The sequence below is a fragment of the Pimephales promelas genome, chromosome 11 (genome assembly GCF_988280905.1).
Source record: "Pimephales promelas chromosome 11, fPimPro1.hap1.1, whole genome shotgun sequence".
NCBI classification, from domain to species: domain Eukaryota; kingdom Metazoa; phylum Chordata; class Actinopteri; order Cypriniformes; family Leuciscidae; genus Pimephales; species Pimephales promelas.
In genome coordinates, this window is record NC_142779.1 from 13,343,760 (window position 1) to 13,361,514 (window position 17,755).

The 17,755-nt window shown below is 35.7% G+C and overlaps 2 protein-coding genes across 3 annotated transcripts; one reads left to right on the forward strand and one right to left on the reverse strand.

Moving 5' to 3' along the window:
- Positions 1–53: 53 nt before the first annotated feature.
- cfap43 (cilia and flagella associated protein 43) lies at positions 54–15,491 on the forward strand. 2 transcript variants are annotated; one of them, XM_089117006.1, is made up of 39 exons: positions 54–227; positions 347–438; positions 1,998–2,251; positions 2,388–2,484; positions 2,859–3,026; positions 3,147–3,297; positions 3,607–3,769; positions 3,922–4,001; positions 4,116–4,247; positions 4,483–4,599; positions 5,040–5,120; positions 5,227–5,375; positions 5,560–5,663; positions 6,240–6,389; positions 6,527–6,690; positions 6,777–6,944; positions 7,063–7,193; positions 7,313–7,484; positions 7,611–7,709; positions 8,478–8,555; positions 8,666–8,791; positions 9,298–9,402; positions 9,545–9,667; positions 9,818–9,997; positions 10,179–10,385; positions 10,617–10,706; positions 11,404–11,484; positions 11,586–11,711; positions 12,041–12,160; positions 12,308–12,415; positions 12,632–12,718; positions 12,809–12,897; positions 13,003–13,207; positions 13,326–13,438; positions 13,521–13,680; positions 13,807–13,971; positions 14,168–14,248; positions 14,423–14,576; positions 15,188–15,491. In XM_089117006.1, the coding sequence occupies exons 2-39, from the start codon at positions 410–412 to the stop codon at positions 15,361–15,363; spliced, it is 4,983 nt and encodes a 1,660-aa protein (XP_088973132.1). In that variant the 5' UTR covers positions 54–227; positions 347–409; the 3' UTR covers positions 15,364–15,491. The 2 variants fall into 2 exon arrangements, with proteins under 2 accessions (XP_088973132.1, XP_039528880.2); XM_039672946.2 differs by having other exon boundaries at positions 9,545–9,661.
- sfr1 (SWI5-dependent homologous recombination repair protein 1) lies at positions 15,364–16,722 on the reverse strand. The gene is made up of 3 exons (XM_089117007.1): positions 16,427–16,722; positions 15,914–16,249; positions 15,364–15,815 (listed from the first exon to the last, which is right to left on the reverse strand). Exons 1-3 carry the CDS (start codon positions 16,526–16,528, stop codon positions 15,624–15,626), a joined length of 630 nt encoding a protein of 209 aa, XP_088973133.1. The 5' UTR covers positions 16,529–16,722; the 3' UTR covers positions 15,364–15,623.
- Positions 16,723–17,755: the final 1,033 nt, after the last annotated feature.

A 17,755-nucleotide genomic window follows, 5' to 3' on the forward strand; every position in this document is an offset into this window, starting at 1 on the left:
GTCACCAGTTAAAGGGATAGTTCACCCAAAAATGAAAATTCTGTCTTCACTTACTCACCCTCTCGCTATTGTTACAACCCTGTTAAACACATATAAAAAGATATTTTAAAGAATGTTGTTGGTAACCAGACAGTTGTTGATGGACCCCATTGACTTCCATTATAGGAAATAGCCTACTATGGAAGTAGAAACAGAAGAAAGAAACTCATGCAGGTTTAGATGAGAAAGTAAGTGATTTTCATTTTTGGGTGAACTATCCTTTTAATTCTGGGATCACCATTATTAAAAATCATTATACATATAATTAGAAGTGTTATTTTAAGCAATAAAATGTGTCTTGTTATAGAAGTCCGTGTGCTACTGAGTTGCTATGGAAACAGACGCACAGTAAGCTGCTTACGAATTGAAAATGGATGTACTGGGAAACTTGGAAGTTCGGTGAGTTAATGTTACGAATTATTTATTTGAGAGAATTTGTAAAGTCTTTATCATTGTTTCCGTAGCAGATAATGATTTTTTAGCTTGTAAAGTAAACACATTTTTGCATCAGTATCTTAGTTAGGTAACGTTACCTAGCATTGAGCAGAAAACATGCTCGAATATAAGTTAAAGATGAACTGAACTGAAAAATATCGACGTTGAAAACGTGTTGTTTATGACAATTAAAAGTAAATTACACTAAACATTTTTTTTAAATATATATTAATATAGCTTTTTTAAGCAACGCAAAATTGCGCTTGTTAGCGCTGGCAGTTCCGATGACGTCACTGGCATGGTAGGACCCGCGGAACGCCATAGACAACAGCTGTAGGTCCTGTATACACAGACGAAAATGAGCGCTTTTAACGGCATGGATTACGCATTTGAGCCCGTGAGGGACAGGCCGGTAGTGTCTGACTACCACCACATGGAGGACGATCAGTTTCAGGCTTCACTTGCAGTACAGGATCGTTTGGGGGAAAGTGACTGTGGGCGCGAGCGCTGTGGAGCATAGACACTGCACGGAGACGATCTGTTGCAGAGAGGTCAACATGGACATTTATTGATCGACGAAAAATGCATCACCATGCACCGTTCATTTCGGATGCTGTTCGGTGAGAGAAACGTGTTGAAGGAGGCTATGCTGTCTCTAATGGATGTCCGAGCTGAGACGCTGGACCGCCCCATAAGTAGCAGGGTATTTTAGGAATAGGTGACGGCTGGGCTAACTTGTTAGACTTTTCTTAGATTGTTTAGATTAACAGCTTACTGGCAGTTCACTCTATGGGCGAGGGTGCATTTAAGAAGGAGAATCCCATCCTTTACAGTGAACTATACATCAGGGATCTTTTCCCCCTCACCCGAATATCAAGGATTCGAGTAACCTTAACGTGATGCATTGAACTTGTAACTTGTGTAAATAAAACATTTCGTGCATTGTCAGACGTTTCATGTACTCATTGACGAAAGTACACATCTCTAAATAGTGTGTCGCTAAAAAATCTGTTTCCTCAGCCATGTCAGCTAGCCTCAGACTGTTTACAAGCTACGGCTGTTCTGCTGGTGCGGGTAGGCAACGGAGTGGCTTACCATGCCAGTGACGTAGTCGAACGTTGAAATCCAACATGGCGGCGCCCGTGTAACAAAAACAACACTTTCAATGTACCATTTTATCCCTTTTAACAAATTATGCCTTTTTAAAAATTGTACCAATGAGAATAAATAAAATACATCTGTTATATCACCTTTTCTCAAATTTCAGTTCAGTTCATCTTTAACGGTACACAGCACACGCTGGAAATACTCTGTTATGATATAAAGTAAACTAAAATACACTAAAATCAACGTAATACTCTTACAATCTGGACAAAAAACACCTAGCCACAAACAATTAAAAAGCTATCAAAATATGTAACATTACAATAAAATATTGTAGTATTCTTGCCATGATGAGAAAACATAATGTTACAAAAAGATATGTAAATAATGCGTATTTTATGTTTATTGCCATCTATAAGGTGGGTGCAAGGATTCACCAATGGGACATTTAAATTTGTCGACAAGAAAACAGCATGCTACCCCTGCGGAGATTTCATTGTTTTCCTCAATGTGGAAACTAAAACGAGGAAGACTCTGCAGAGTCCTGCTTCTGGTATTGGGGCCTTTACAGCAAGTGGACATCGCAGGTGTCTTGCTTTCTCTGACCTCAGACTGAATCCTTCCATCTTTGTCTACAACTATCCAGAGCTTGAGCTAATGTGTGAACTGAAAGGTCAGCTATTTTTGATTTGCACCTTGAACAACAAACTCCTTGGCTGGTTTGGGACACACAAAATTTTGTAAACATGTAAAACAATTTTTAACATGTAAAACTATTTAAAACTTGTTCTCTCTCTTTTTTTTTTTAGGTACAGCTAAACTGGGCTATACAACTTTGGCACTGTGTGATACTGGCCCTTATTTAGTCAGTTCTTCCTCCAAACCTGATCAAACCATCACCTTATGGTAAAATCCATGTATATATATAATGTATATATTTGAAGACCTCCGATGCAAAAGCCTCTAAAAGCCATCTAGGCCTATGTCAAAAATGAGATCGCTGAGATACATTCATTAAATGAGATGCGTTCATTAAATGCTTTCACTACAAACTCAATAAATCCCAGCCTCAGCCCATTCAGAAATGTCGATACTTTGGTAGAAACGTATACATAGAAGCCTGATAAAACACGTTTGGTGGACTTCAATGCTTTTGCATCGGAAGTCTTCATGTATATATACAAATTCAATCTTTTTATTTGCATTAGTCTGAGATTTGCTTCAGAAGTTCTTTATATTTTAAATTTCAGTTTCAATATTATTAATTCATATCTTTTTAGGAACTGGGAGAGTAAGATTCCACTTTGTAGCCATCCAGTTTTGGGAGAGGACATCACTGCACTGGTTTTCAACCCCATGAACTGGTGTCAAATTTGTGCTGTAAAATCTAAAGCCCTTACCATCTGGAATGTTGAAAGATGTGGCAACTATCATTTGATGAATCCCAGGTAGAGTGTGTCTCCAGCAGATGTCACTGTTATTTGCACATGTATTTCATATGCCGATAGGACCAATGCACAGAAATTGTTAATTGTACTCATTATATATTCTTTATGTTTGCTTGGCAGTGCTGTTGATCTCCCCGCCACTGATGGTTCAGCTATTGAGTGTGAAGCAAGCCCGTCTCATATGCTCAGTGGGAAGCTGACCCACCTCAGTCTTCAGATGCCCACTTCAGCTATCGCTGGACTGAGTGGAGACAAAGCTGATGACTTTGTGGTAAGGGCTGTCTTTAGTTAGAACTTAGTGTGTTCTCATAAACGAGTAGTTGTCCTGAAGATAGGTTTTTATCAGAGCTGAATTAATCTAAATTAATCAAAACAATTGTCTACAAAAAATGTTTAAGGTTTTCCATTTTTCAATCAAAACAAAAGTACAGATATTATTTATATATAATAATCAATGATCATTTTTAATCAATAAAATTTATTGAAGTAAGACTGCTTTTCTATGGGAAAGATCATCGAAAAGTTCGGACTACACTTTTTTGTGAAAGTGACAGCAAAATATTTGTCTTTGTCCCAACAGCATTTGAAACGAATAAAAACAAAACTGTGTCCAAGTGCCACCTGCTGGTCAACTTCTTCTGACCTGTATGTTGGTTGCAAGGAAGGTTTCCTGCTTTGTGTGAATCCTGACACTTTGCTTGTCTCTGTCCTGTATAAACCCCAAACTGATGTAACCAGCACAGGTAAACTTATACTTGATGCATATCAAATTAGAACATTATTGATTTCACTATTGACATTTTTGTAACTAGTAGGCCTATACAATTTAGACTTATAGTTCCTTGTTTTTATAGATCTTATTTTAATTGCATGTTATTGTATTTTTACATCACAGATGACAGTGAAACGTCACTACAAGAGGGCAGTTTCCAGAGCTTAGCACTGCAGGACTGTAATCTCTTTGCTACAGGAATTGTAAGAAATGTTATTTATCTTCACCCTGATAATAGTCCTGAAACTGAACACTTCTCTCTTTCAAGTGAGGCATAATTTCAACCTGATTCAAGAGCATTTCCAAAACCATTACAGGAAGGCATTTTACGAAAAATACATATGAAAGGAAACAAATTAGAGGTATTGCAGACTTGGGCTTTGGATGAGGCAGCCTCGGCTATATGCTTTTCCCCTGACTGTGAGACACTGCTGCTAACTTCTAACACAGTAAGTGTTATTATAATTTACTATAAAACCAGTGTATTTTTATGATTCATGCCACAGATATATTATTGTAAAAACAGTTTTATGATAATGTACAATATATTTGACCTCATCAATAGTTATATATAAACCCATCATAGCCTTATTTATGCCAGAATGCAATGCAAATCATAAAAAAAGAAGAAAAAAATATTTAAAGACTGATGAGAAACATATAAATTCTGATTTTGCTTCACAGGGCTGTGTTTACAGATTCAAACCATTTCTGAAGGATAAAATTGTCAAAGTCCTTGATGTCCTCTGTGGAGATTTTGTGGCCGTTGCTCCAATCTACACTGATAGAAGCGTTTGTTTGGTAAAAGATCTTTGCAGTGTCAGTAATTTAAAGGCATAGTTCATGATTTAGTCAACCTCAAGTTGCTCCAAACCTGTATGAATTTCATTCTTCTGCTAAACATATATTTTGAAGAAAATGGGTAACCAAACAGTTGCTGGGCAACAGTGACTTCAATAATATTTAAAGTATTTTTTTTTTTTTTTTAATACAATGGAAGTCAATGGGGCCCTTCAACTGTTAGGTTACTTACATTCTCCAAAGTACCTTTTGTGTTCATCCGAAGAAAAAAAAAATCATACAGGTTTGGAACAACTTGAGGGTGAGTAAATTATAACATGTTTTAAATTTTTGGTTACTATCCCTTTTAAAAAATAAATTGATACTATTAGAATAGTATTACTACAAAAAGTAAAAATAAAATATTATTGAAAATAGCATCTGCATCTCCATTTTTGCAGTCAGTCAGAGAAGCAGGAGACGTACAGCTGTGGGCTCTGGATGATGGACAATGCATGGGCTCTATCTCTCTGCAAACACATGTTAGTACTATAATTACAGGTTCTATATGAATCACACAGTACTTATTTTCCCCAAATCATAAATACACAAATCTGTGTATAACTATTTGGTATGACTTTACTTCAGGTGACCAGTATGGCATGCTGCCTCCTAGCGCAGTATGTTGTTGTAGGGACAGCCACTGGAGATGTCCTATTTGTGGAGATGACTACAAAACAGAAGCCCAGACTAGTTCACAGAGTTCATTTCTACCATGTCCCTGTAGACCATTTAGTGTGAGTTTCTCAGCTCCAGCATTATTTTTTCTCATATTTCTATAGAATTGGAGGAATCCCAGACAGTAACATCTGTGGAATCTAAATGTACCAGATGTGTGCCGGAAATGGGCCGACACTATGTTGCTTTCTGGGATGTGAACTGAATGTTGAGCATACTGTATAATGTATATTTGTTCAACAGGTTTGATCAAGGTGGCAACTTCTTAATCACAGGAGCATCAGACTCACGCATGTTTGTGCTGAATGCAAGGCCATCAAAAGGATTTGAAGTTATTGGATGGATTGGTAATTTTTAAGGCAACGTATGCTTGTCATTCAAGTTTCGGTCAGTAAGATTTATTTTGAAAGAAATTAATAGTTCTAATCAGCGAACATTAGATTGACTGGAAAAATAACAGTAAATACATTTATAATTATATTAAAAGTGTTCTATTACTAATTAGTGCTGTTCTTTTGAACTTTCTATTCATCAAAGAATGCAGAAAAATTGATCCTGGTTTCCACAAGAAAAATAATTAAGCAGTATGGTTTGAACCGTTTTCAACATTGATTGTAATAAAAAATATTTCTTGAGCACCAAATCATATAACAATGATTTCTGAAGGATGATGGTCCATCACAGGAATAAATTACTTTTTGTGATATAATAAAATCAAGCATTTATTTTAAAAATATTTCATATTGCTGGATATTTATTAAAATAAATGCATCATTGGTAAGCACAACAGACTTCTTTCAAAAACATGAAATAAATAAAAATAAAACCTTCTTGATCCCAATCTTGAATGATAGTGTATTAACTTTTTTGTCTAAAGTTTTAAATAATTTCTAACAAGTTGTTTTACATTTTTTTTTTTTCAGAGGCTCCAGGTGCCATTGTAAGCCTTTCCACTCAGTACCAAAGGGAAAGCGGACAGGTTAAAGTGCTGGTGCTATGCAACAAGACAGGGACAGAAATTAATGAGGGAAATGTACTTCTGTTACTGACGTTGTTTGTGCAACAGTTTACAGGTACATGGGGAAAAAAACATGCCATAATTGAGGCTGGCATAGAAGCCTGGCTTTGCTGACAAATTAGGAGAACAAAAGATAGACATTCAAAGTACATCACCCCAGCTCTCCTTATTATAATCTTGTGCCTTTTCCAGACTCAACAAGTTGTGTGGATGTCTACGGCCATCTGCGTGAAGATGTCCTTCACAGCTGTTTGTACGAGCTCCCTCACGCACTTTGTTCTTGTGTCCTGGCCACAGACAAGATATTTGGTTACTGCCAACAGAGAAAAGTCTTGCAAAGATTCAGTATCCCTGAGGTGCAATAAGAACACACTCACAGCTTGATGACAGTTTTATTTAGTTTTTTGGCAGTGCACCTAACTGCTTCTCATGTGTTATACAGAGTGGTGAAAAGCCCTCTAATGTGCAGGAAGCAGTTAAACTTATACCAGAGAAGGAGGCAGCGGGACATTTTCTGAGCCCTGCATTTCTACAGCTCTCTCCACATCAAGTCTGGCTGGCAACAGTTGGCAGGGATGGACTGGTGTGCGTCTGTGAGATTTCAACAATGGTATTGTCTGTTTAAATCACTCTCTACAAGTACATTCATGTTTATGAGCACTGGGCTTGGAGCAACATGTTTCTCAGAAAATACCCAAATATCTGAAGAGTATACCTTTGACATGCAGGACAGGTGTGTGCAGCTGCAGTGCCACTCATGTTGGCAGGATGGAGTCGGATCTGTTTGTTTCACCCCAGACAGTCAGACCCTCATCACCTCTGGCCTGAGGGATGGCTCGCTTGTCTGCAGCAGGCTAAGGTGCATAACATTAAACAGACATATACTATAGCAATATTTTCTCTCTCTGGTCATTTTAAAATGTCCTTGAAACTGGACCTGAAGCATTTTAGTTTTTTCAATGCTTTCAAATTTAACAGGCTAAAGCTTTCTGGGGCTGGCAAAGCAGCTGCAGCCACCCAGTATGGTCAATCAGTTGCTGATTCTTTTGAGTCAGTAGTCTCCTCAGAGAACATTGTCCTCACCAAAATGACTGACTGGGATTCACAGACACAATCCTTTACCAGATGTGCCTCATTTCATACAGAAGAGGTATAGAAACACAGTGTTTTCTAATGTTAAAATATTAGGCACAATATTGTACCTGGTTTAGCAGTTTAAGTGGGGAGATGTTCCTTGAGATACACAATATAAACTGTCAGAAAATTCTGCCTGCAGGTCAATTTTAATGAAAAGATGAGTCATGAAGCTGAACAAGAGGAAAACTATTTTGCATCCCCAACTAGTTCTACATGGCTTGATAAGAAATGTGATGTGGTTAGTGCTTGTCTCTGAATTTATGTACTGTATGTGTTGTTGTGTCTCATTTAAGTAAAATGGCTAATCACAGGCCTCCAGGAGAAAATTCATATGATTACAAATCAAAATATGTTTATGGAAATAATTAGCATGGTTAACCTCAAACATCTGGGTAATGGCAAAGGTGTTGTAACCTTATACACTCAGTAGTTATTATATTATTTGTATTCATACTACTTATTATTATTATTATTATTATTATCATCACCACAGTGAATACATTTATCAAAACCCAATAAATTGAGCAAAACCCAGAACCTACACTGTCATTCAAAAGTTCAGTAAGATTAATACATTTGAAAGAAATTAATACTTTTATAGTCATTCAAAAAGTATCATGGTTTCTACAAAAATATTAAGCAGCGCATGTTTTCTACATTGATAATTAAGGTTTTTTTTTTGTTTTGTTTTTTTTAGCAAATCAGCAAATTAGAATTATTTCTGAAGGTTCATGTGACATTGAACACCGCTCTACAGTAATTTGAAAGTGATTGCAGTACCAGTTTTGGCCACAATCTTGCATATGGCTCCTTTAAAATAGAAAACATCTTTTGAAAAAATAAATACAGCCTAAAGACTTTATAAAAAATCTTACTGCCTTTTGAATGGTAGTTTATATTTTTTATACTGGTTTACACAAACATCAAGGAAGATGCCTTAAGATATAGAATAACTGAAAGATAATCCATTACTACTAAGATTATGACTTTAGTGGGATCTCACCAGGTTCTCCAAGAAGAGATTCAGCAGTATGCAGAGACGAAGAAGAACCTAAGAAGAAACATTAAGGTTCTTCGTGACAGAGTAAGAGAAAGAATCCTCCACTTTTATTATGAATGTGTCTATTTAAAAAAAAAGTATGATTTAATTTGATTGCTGAAAGGTTCATCCTAATTGTTTCTGGTTTACTCCAGATCAAAGCTATGATGGAGGAGAATGAGAGTCTGGCAGACATGGAGAAACTGGAGCAACAGGAATTTAACCTGGATGTTGAGGAGCAACAGAGACTGCAGCTGGAGGGAGAGCAGGAGGTTACCAGGGTAAACAACATGACTGTTTACAGATGATTAGAGCAGATTACTTATATTGACATCTTTTTGGAAGCAGTTGTGGCCTAATAGTTAGTTAGAGAGCCGGACTTGTAACCCAGAGTTTGCGGGTTTGAGTCTCAGTACCAGCAGGAAATGAATGAACAGCACTCTCTTCCTCTCTCATTACCCACAACTAAGGTGCCCTTGAGCAAGGCACCTAAACTCCAATCGCTCCCTAGGCATGCTCTGGGTGTGTGTGTGTTCAATACTCACTACTGTGTGTGCAATTGGATGGGTGCAATGCAGAGCACAAAGTACTAAGTACAGGACACCATATTTGGCTAGACGTCACACGTCACGCCACTTTTGTACAAACAAGCTTTTCGGTTTATATATAATTTCTTTCCCTTATAGTTCAACAATAATATCTTGTGATTAGACTGTTGATACCTCATCAGATATTTATGTAAAAACTTATACATCTCAACTTTTTTTGTGTGTGTGTGTGGTTTAAGGTGAGGAAGGAGATTGAGATGGAGAATCTGGCTAAGTGCTATCAGAGGGAGGTCCTGAAGAGAGAATGCTGGGACTCCATGCAAGTCAAAGGGAAAGCCATTAAGGTATCTGGTTGATTTTATGTGGGGTAAAAAACTTTGTAACAATATACCCATCCATCAATTTCACCTGGCTTACCTGTAACTACTAGAAATACTATACAGCTGCCAACTGTGAGTGTCTTTGTGTGTTCTTCATTGCCTTCAGGCCTTTCATTCAGAAAATGAGGTGAAGAATTACCCCATGAAGGAACGCACTGAAAAGGAACTTGAAGAGCTTCATAGGGTCGAGACCATGAGGCAGATTGAACAGGAACATTCACAAGTAAATGTACAGTGTATTACTCAAACAATAATGAGTCAGCTGTTGGAATGGAATGATACTGAACATAATGTACCTTGACGCTGGATACACAGTGTTTGTTTTTACAGATGTTAGATTCGTAAAACCTGACACAAATAAAATGAATATTCTTCATAGCTTCAAGGGGCGATTTTAGACACAATCCCTGGAGAGAAAAGGGAGGAGATGACAGAAGAGGACAGTCCTGCTCTGACTGGCAGTCTGAGTGCTCTTTATGGAGGCGTCAACCCTTATCTCTACAACCAGTTTAACTTATGCGTCAGAGAGCAGAAAATCAACCAAATCACCTTGCTAAAGGTGATGACTTTTCTTGTTGTCAGGGCTCTAAACAACTAGAGTCAGGGCAAATCTTGTTTTATTTGTGGTTGCATCGGTTTTAAGTACAGAAAATGTCTAAAGTGTAAAAAAAGGGTGGTTTTATATGGGTCTGACTCTAAACTTCAATTAATTTGCTGTATTTCATTGTTGTTTTATGAAGGATGTTATCTACAAAGTGAAGAGCACATTCAACAAAGAATTTGAGGCAGTTTACAAGCAGAAGGAGCAGGAAATCAACCGTGTCAGAGAGAAGATGAAGCGTATCTCTGATATTATGACTGAGCTGGACCTGAGTGAGACCCTGTGGGAGCCTAATCTCACCGATAATGAGTGTCCAGAGAGAGCTCTTATTGTGACCGACTCAGAGGTAACTCTGGCAGTCTGTATAGAAGATTTAAAATAATTCTAGGGTTAATCTAGGATTAATATTACATTTATTAGTCCAAGTCACCAGATGCAATGTCTGTCTTACAGTATATACAGTAGTTGACCCATTTTATATTTTTTCAAATTGAAATACTTATATCACATACATGGCAAACACTGATTTATTATTGTGGACAGTGAGCCTGACAGGCGAATTAATGCGTGTTTCTAGATCAAGGTTGAGAAATACCTCACCCCCGAGCAGAGAGAAAAAGAAGAAAATCTAAGAGAAGAAGACAAACGGCAAATGCTTGCAGCCAAGGTATAACATTACTGTACCTCACAATAGGTGTGCTTTTAACAGTTAAACTTTATTTTCCCCTTATAACTCATGTTTAACACAACCATTTAATTTCATTTTAGTCTTATCAGTTTAATAATTTATCCAGTAATCAGTTTTTAATCTATTCATTATATATTCATATACAAATTCTTGATTTTATAAATTTATAGACTACCGTTCAGTACGATTTCTTTTTGAAATAAATAAATTAACACATTTATTCAGTAGAGAATTATCTTTTAAAAATCCTAAAAATATGTATTGTGGTTTTCACAAATATGAAGCAGCAACACTGATAATAAGAAATGATTTTTGAGCAGAAAATCACATTATTAGAATGATTTCTGAAGGATCATGTGACACTGAAGACTGGAGTCACAAAAATACATTTTATTTTAAAATATATTAAATATAAAACAGTCATTTAATTGTATTATTTCACAATATTCCTGTTTTACTGTATTTTTAATCAAATAAATGCAGGTCTGGTGAGCATAAGAGACTTAATTAAAAAAAAAAATCTTACCGACCCCAAACTTTTAAATAGTATAAACCATTAAACTGCAATCTGAAAACGCTTATATTTACAGATATTGTAACAATGCAGTGTGTTACTTGAATATTTCAGTATTCCAGTATATTAGATGATAATAACTGTTCTGCATTTCCATTGTAGTCTGACAAAATGAGAGATCAAGCGCTCAATGTAATGATGGGTGGAGTTCTGGAGCTTAAAAAAGAGGATGTGTTGAAGACGGTGAGATGGCAGAAATAATCTTATTGGAATGTATAAACTTATTTATCAAAAAGTACATGAAGGCAGGGGAAAATAACATTTAAGATATGCTTATTTCATAGGAAGTACCTCAGCCTGAGTTCATGTCTAAACCTGAAGTACAGTGGACAGAAGAAGAGAGAAAGAGCTTCAAAGAGTTTGAGAAAAAAGCAAAGGAGCTCAGAGAGGAGCAGGAGAAATACAGAAAAGTATGACTTTGATCACATTACATTTAAAAGGATCGTTCACACAAATTCTGTAGGTTTGCTTTGAATATGATTTTTTTAAACCACCATAGAAGGATCATAAAATGTACCCGTACAATGCTTATACTATATTACATATCATCTGAGGCCATTCAATATTATTCATTATTTCCAGTCAAGTTGCTACTTCAAAATCCATTCACAGTATATGCAAAAAACAATGGTCATTTGGCATCATTGGTGTCAAATCTGCATTTTTGGATAGCTATTTCTATATGCAATCACTCCCTTACATTTCAAATCTCTTTAAAACAAAGTCACTGTTTCCCTAGACACTGGAAACAGAAATGAAGAAACTACTGACATCTATTAAAGAGGCTACCCAGATGTTTGACGAAAGACTCACAAAGCTGTTTGAAAGGAAGGTGAAATCAGAGATGGTGATATACCAAGTAAGATGACACAATACATCATTACATTTTTGCATGTCACCTTTTCAGGGGCGTCCTGTGAACAAATAACATGACCTGCTAACAATGTTGTCATGTAACAGTAACTGCTCATGTACTACTATAGATTATTATTTTTTTATCCTTCAGGAGGAGCTCAAGATTGCAAATCTGGTTTACTCCATTCAAACCGAAGAAGAGATCCTCTGCAGAGAGAATCAGTTGAGCCTAAAACTTAAGAAAGCACGGATTGTAAAGGTGATCTTTATTTGTATGTTTTAGATATTCTGTCTTTTATCATTTATTCAGCCGTGCTGTTGTCTGTTTACCTTTATAACAACGTCAGAACTTGGCAGTTATTATTTGTTATTAGACAATTATAATGTTCCTGATGATGAGACAACAATTTCAGGCAAGAACATACTTGTGCTGCACTGTAATTCATTCCTGTGAGTCACCTCTCTTTCCTGACAGAATAAAATTGGGGAAGAACTGAAAAAATACAGGGAGACCGTTGATGAGTTTAGGGAGGTGTATGATAACACAGTCGCTGAGGACAAAGTAAGATTACGAAAACATCATACATATGCATGTCCATAATGTTCTCACCAAGAAAGTCATATTTTATAAACCCTTTTCCTTTTTTAAAAGCTTCTCGACAAAGGATTTCGCAAAGAGTTTTATGACATCCCTGGACATATAACTGACCAGCTCTATAAGCTTTACAAACGCAGACCAAGGTATTATTTCAGAGAAGTTGCAACTTCAATCATCCATATGCATAAGACAAGTGTTTGTCCAGTATTAATTACCTTTGAAAAGAATAAAAAAGCGTTGTTTGACAGGGGTCAGAAGATAAAAACTCAGACTGAAAACAACCCCTTTAAAGAGGGGGCGCTGTTAGGAACAGCATCATCTGATGGACTCTCTCTGATGATGAAGGCCATGGAAGAGTTGGATGCTCCAGAGAACATGCCGGAAGGATTAGATCCAGTCGTTTGGGAAAGATTTAGTCTGGCCAGACGGGCCAAAGTGGAAAGTGAACAAAAGGTGAGAATGGCTAGACATGATGTAAAGAAACTAAAAAAGTCCCCCAATTCTTAAGCTGATTTCCTCCTAATTCATAATCAAAAACTGTCTGAGAGGGGTTTTACGTTGACTCCTGTAGGTCAAACTAAAGGCACTGGCTCTGGCGGAGATGCAGGCTTTTCTTCAGAGGAGAACAGATGAGGATGAGAATGCTCAACTTGAAATCAAAAATCTCATTGATGAACTTAATGGGTGGGAAGAACAGTTCATTATATAAATGAAGGATATCACTGGAAATAAGTTGGGCAAATAATTGTACCTAATATTTTCTTAGCCTTTGTGAAGAGAAGAATAGATTTCGACTGGACAGTATGGTGCAGATCCTTCTACACCAAGGCCAGGTGGAAGTGGAGGCTGGCGACTTCATTGCAGACTACACCGATGCTCTGCTGATCCATCGCGAAGTAATTGAGGACCTGAACAGCACCATCAGGGTAAAGAGAACTACTAAGGGAACATTGTCTGATAAATTCACAGATAACTTATCTGATTCTTTGTCAGTTTATGCAACTATTCAAACATTTCTTCATTAATAACTTGTAAACTGATTTATCAATCAGGCTTTAGGAGATCAGAAGATTGCCAGCATGGTGGAGTGTAAAGACTTCCGCAAAGGAATCATACAGCAGGAGTGGGATCACAGGAGAATGAGAATGAAGCTGGAAGATCTCAGCAACAAAGCCAGAGACATACAGACCCTGCGCATCACTCAGGAGATTCAAGATGTATGGATTTAATCTTTAGTCTTTCATTAGAAGTAATCTTGATTGAAAAAAAAATCTAGTAAAAATTGAAGAGGAATATGATTTAACAGATCTAAGACAAGAGGACACTATAGCTCAGGACTACCTTTGTCTGTGAAACTAATGATATAATATTAGAATTACTAATATTTGTTTCTTTGTATTTTTCTCATGTCAGTACCTGACTGAAACAAGTAATGACAACATGGTGTTAAAGCATCTCACAGCTCTGGAGAGGACTAGAGATTTCCAGGAAATGGTAAACTCGCTCATTACTTTCCAAGCACGTTGCAAAGATAATAATCATAGAGTAACTTTACATGCTTATTTCTCAGCACAGGCATTCCCCAGTTGTAAATTCAGTCTGGATGATGACATTAATCAAATTCAGTGGCAGATATACATCTTTTTTTTTTTTTCACTCTTGGCCTAGACTCATCAAAAGAAAATTGAGACTTGCAAGAAACAGATAAAGCACTTGAACAGACAACATGCACAAATGCAAGAGAAGAACGCTGCCCTCGACTTAAGAATAGCTGACATGGAGATAACTGTCACAGAGAGAGGAAATATTGTCGAGGCTGTTGGTAAATTACTTTATATCTTGCTACTTTAAAGAAAGTAACAATTTGTTTTTAGCAAAAATTGATTACTTGGTACAATTCAAAAGTTTGGGGTCAATACATTTCTTTTTTTGAAGAAGAAGAATTAATACTTTAATTAAATAAAACACATTAAACTGTATCACTGGACACATTAAATTGTATCAAAAGTAAAGAGACATTATTTTACAAAAGATTTATATTTAAAATTAATGTTCTTCTTTTGAACTTTCTATTCACCAAGAAATCCTGAGAAATGTAAAATCCACCAAATCAGCATATTAGAATGATTTTGGAAGTATCATGTGACACTGAAGACTGAAGTAATGATGCTGAAAATACAGCTTTTTCAATATTACTGTATTTTTGATATAATAAATGCAGCCTGGGTGAGCATAAGCACAAAAGACTTATTTCAAAGGCATTAAAAAATGACTGACCACAAACATTTGAACACTAGTGTAAATTAACCCATTGGATTACATTTTTTGCAATTTTTAAAAGATGCATGATTTGTACATTCTGTTCATGGTCGATGAAAAACGCCCAATTACTTTTGAGCCAAAACATCACTTTTTTTATTTTCTGTTAACCAGCAATGGGAGATAGCAAGACGACAGAGGCAGAGAAGAACTACCAAGATATCATCTTGAGAAAGAAGCTGCTGAACACAGTCAGAGCACAATCTGAAGAGATACTCCAACTGAGAGCAGAGGTTGAGAAACTGCGTATGAAGAACTTCCCAGCTCTTTCTCAACGACATTACAACTGATTCAGGGTACATAACAGATTTATTATTTCAGCTTTTGATTGAAAAATAAATTTTTCAATAGACAGACATGACAACACAAAAAAAGTGTAATAAATTACAATACAGTTTAATAAACCTATCAAAATTCACACTGCAATGTTTTATCAATTCCACATATAATCTGTACATTTTCTCAATCCAAATGTTTTAATGAATAACCAGGTCTGAAATTACATGTTACAACCGGTTTAACAATGTGAAAAAAATTAATATAATGACTTTCAGGTGTCTGTGAATTCTTCCTCTGTCCTATCAAAGTGCAGTAACTTGTCATCTAACCCAAAGTTGTCTATAAGCTGAGACAGACTAGTTTGTTTTCCCTCTGTGGGTAATTCACTTTGTAAATCATACAGCACAGATTGAGCACAGGATCTCCATTTGTCTATGAGCATCTGGAGCCGGGTCAGATCATTCTATGGGGAATAACAGAGCAAAGGGAAAAACTTTTTCAACAACAACAACACCATTCTTTGCTTATAGGTTAATGCCAATACTTCATTTAGATGTTTACCTTGTTTCTATACATCTGGACCATCTTTAATCTTCTCAAGGTTTCTGATCTCTCCTTCACTGCTTTTCTTAGCTCTTCATATTGCCGAATCGAGTCGTTTGGTGCAGTCTCAGCTGTGTGATCGTGTGAACAGTCTCTTTGCGCCCTCTTATCATTCTGATTGACATCAGTATCAGTCTCTCTTTCCTCAGTCACGCTGTGCTTTGTGTCTCCAGGTTGTTGTGAAGTATGTGGTTTATTGTTATCTTCAATTTTAAGCCGTTTAACCACACTGAGGGGGGACCTGAATGAATGTCGTGCTCTTTTTAACTTCTCCCTCAATGAGGCACTCATGGACTGAAGTAAAAAACAAAACAGGTAATAAAAGTATGTCAACAGTTATTGTACAGAGCACCGTGATTTTGTGTGTGAAAAATAACAATGGTGTCGGTGAACAAGCTAACATTCGTTGCTAATGTTAGCTTCGTCTGAAACCAAATACTAGAAAACTTAAGCCAATAATCTGTAACTTACCGTGGTTACGCTGGACCTACTTGAAGAAGATTGGTCTGTATTCGGTGTAGTGTCATTAGCTGGCGTCTGTTTTATCGGGGTTGTCTCCATGATTGACATCATGTGAAATCGCTATGAAAAGGACAAAACGTCTACATAACTCCACAATGACAAAAATAACATACCAGTCTTGCTGGTGTCAAAATTCAGTCGAAAGTAACACTGTAAATCAGATTTTTTTTTCTTTTTTATCTGCAAAGTGATCAGTAAAGCAAATGTTTTGAAATTGGTGCAAGTGCCATTTACTTCGTTGTCATTTCCGGGCCATTATCAAGAATCATGGGAAATGTAGTCTAAAATAACTTTTATTAAATTTAATAATAAGCTACAAAAATGGACGAAATATGCATTTATTACATTTCTAGACTATTTCTTTTAGTATAAAATTGTTAGAATACAGCACCTCATATTTAATTTATTATTTTTAATTAACAAAATAAAAAATCTACAGTAGGCTAACGTTACTGTGCAAAAGACTTAGGCACACTAGTTTTTTCGCCTCAAAGAAATGGTTTTAAGCTAGTTATTTATATATTTTGCTGTAGTGTCTCAGTAGGAAATATCAGTTTATATTTCCATCAATTGTAATAATCCAGTGAAATTTTTGTATACACAAGGATTCTGACAACAGCCAATGCTCCACACGGAGGTCGGATCTCACCCCAGGTGAAAAAGACGTTGTATTAAATGTATTAAAAATATATTTGAAATACAAATAGTGTGTTTATAATACATTTGTATTTACAACATGCTTATTTAAAGTGTACTAAAAATTTATTTTATTGCATTTTAGTATATTTCTAAAAAGTATACTAGAAGTACATTGGTAATAAATATATATTTAATTACACTTTTAAGAAATGTACTATAGAAAAGCATACTTTTAATGTATTTATAAAAAGTATATTAGTAATATATTGGTAATAAATGTATGCTTTATTATATTTTTAATAAATATGCTAATGATAATTATACTTTAAATGTATTTCTAAAAAGTATATTAGAATTACATTGGTAATAAATATATGTTTAAATACACTTTTAAGAAATACACTATAGAAAAGCATACTTTTAATGTATTTCTAAAAAAGTATATTTTTAGTACATTGGTAATAAATGTATGCTTAATTATATTTTTAATAAATATTTTAATGACAATCATGCTTTAAATATGTTTCTAAAAAGTGTACTAGAAGTACATTGGTATTTAATTACATTTTTAAGAAATATGCTAAATACAAACATATTTTAATTATATTTAAAAATGTTTTACTAGAAACGCAATGCTAA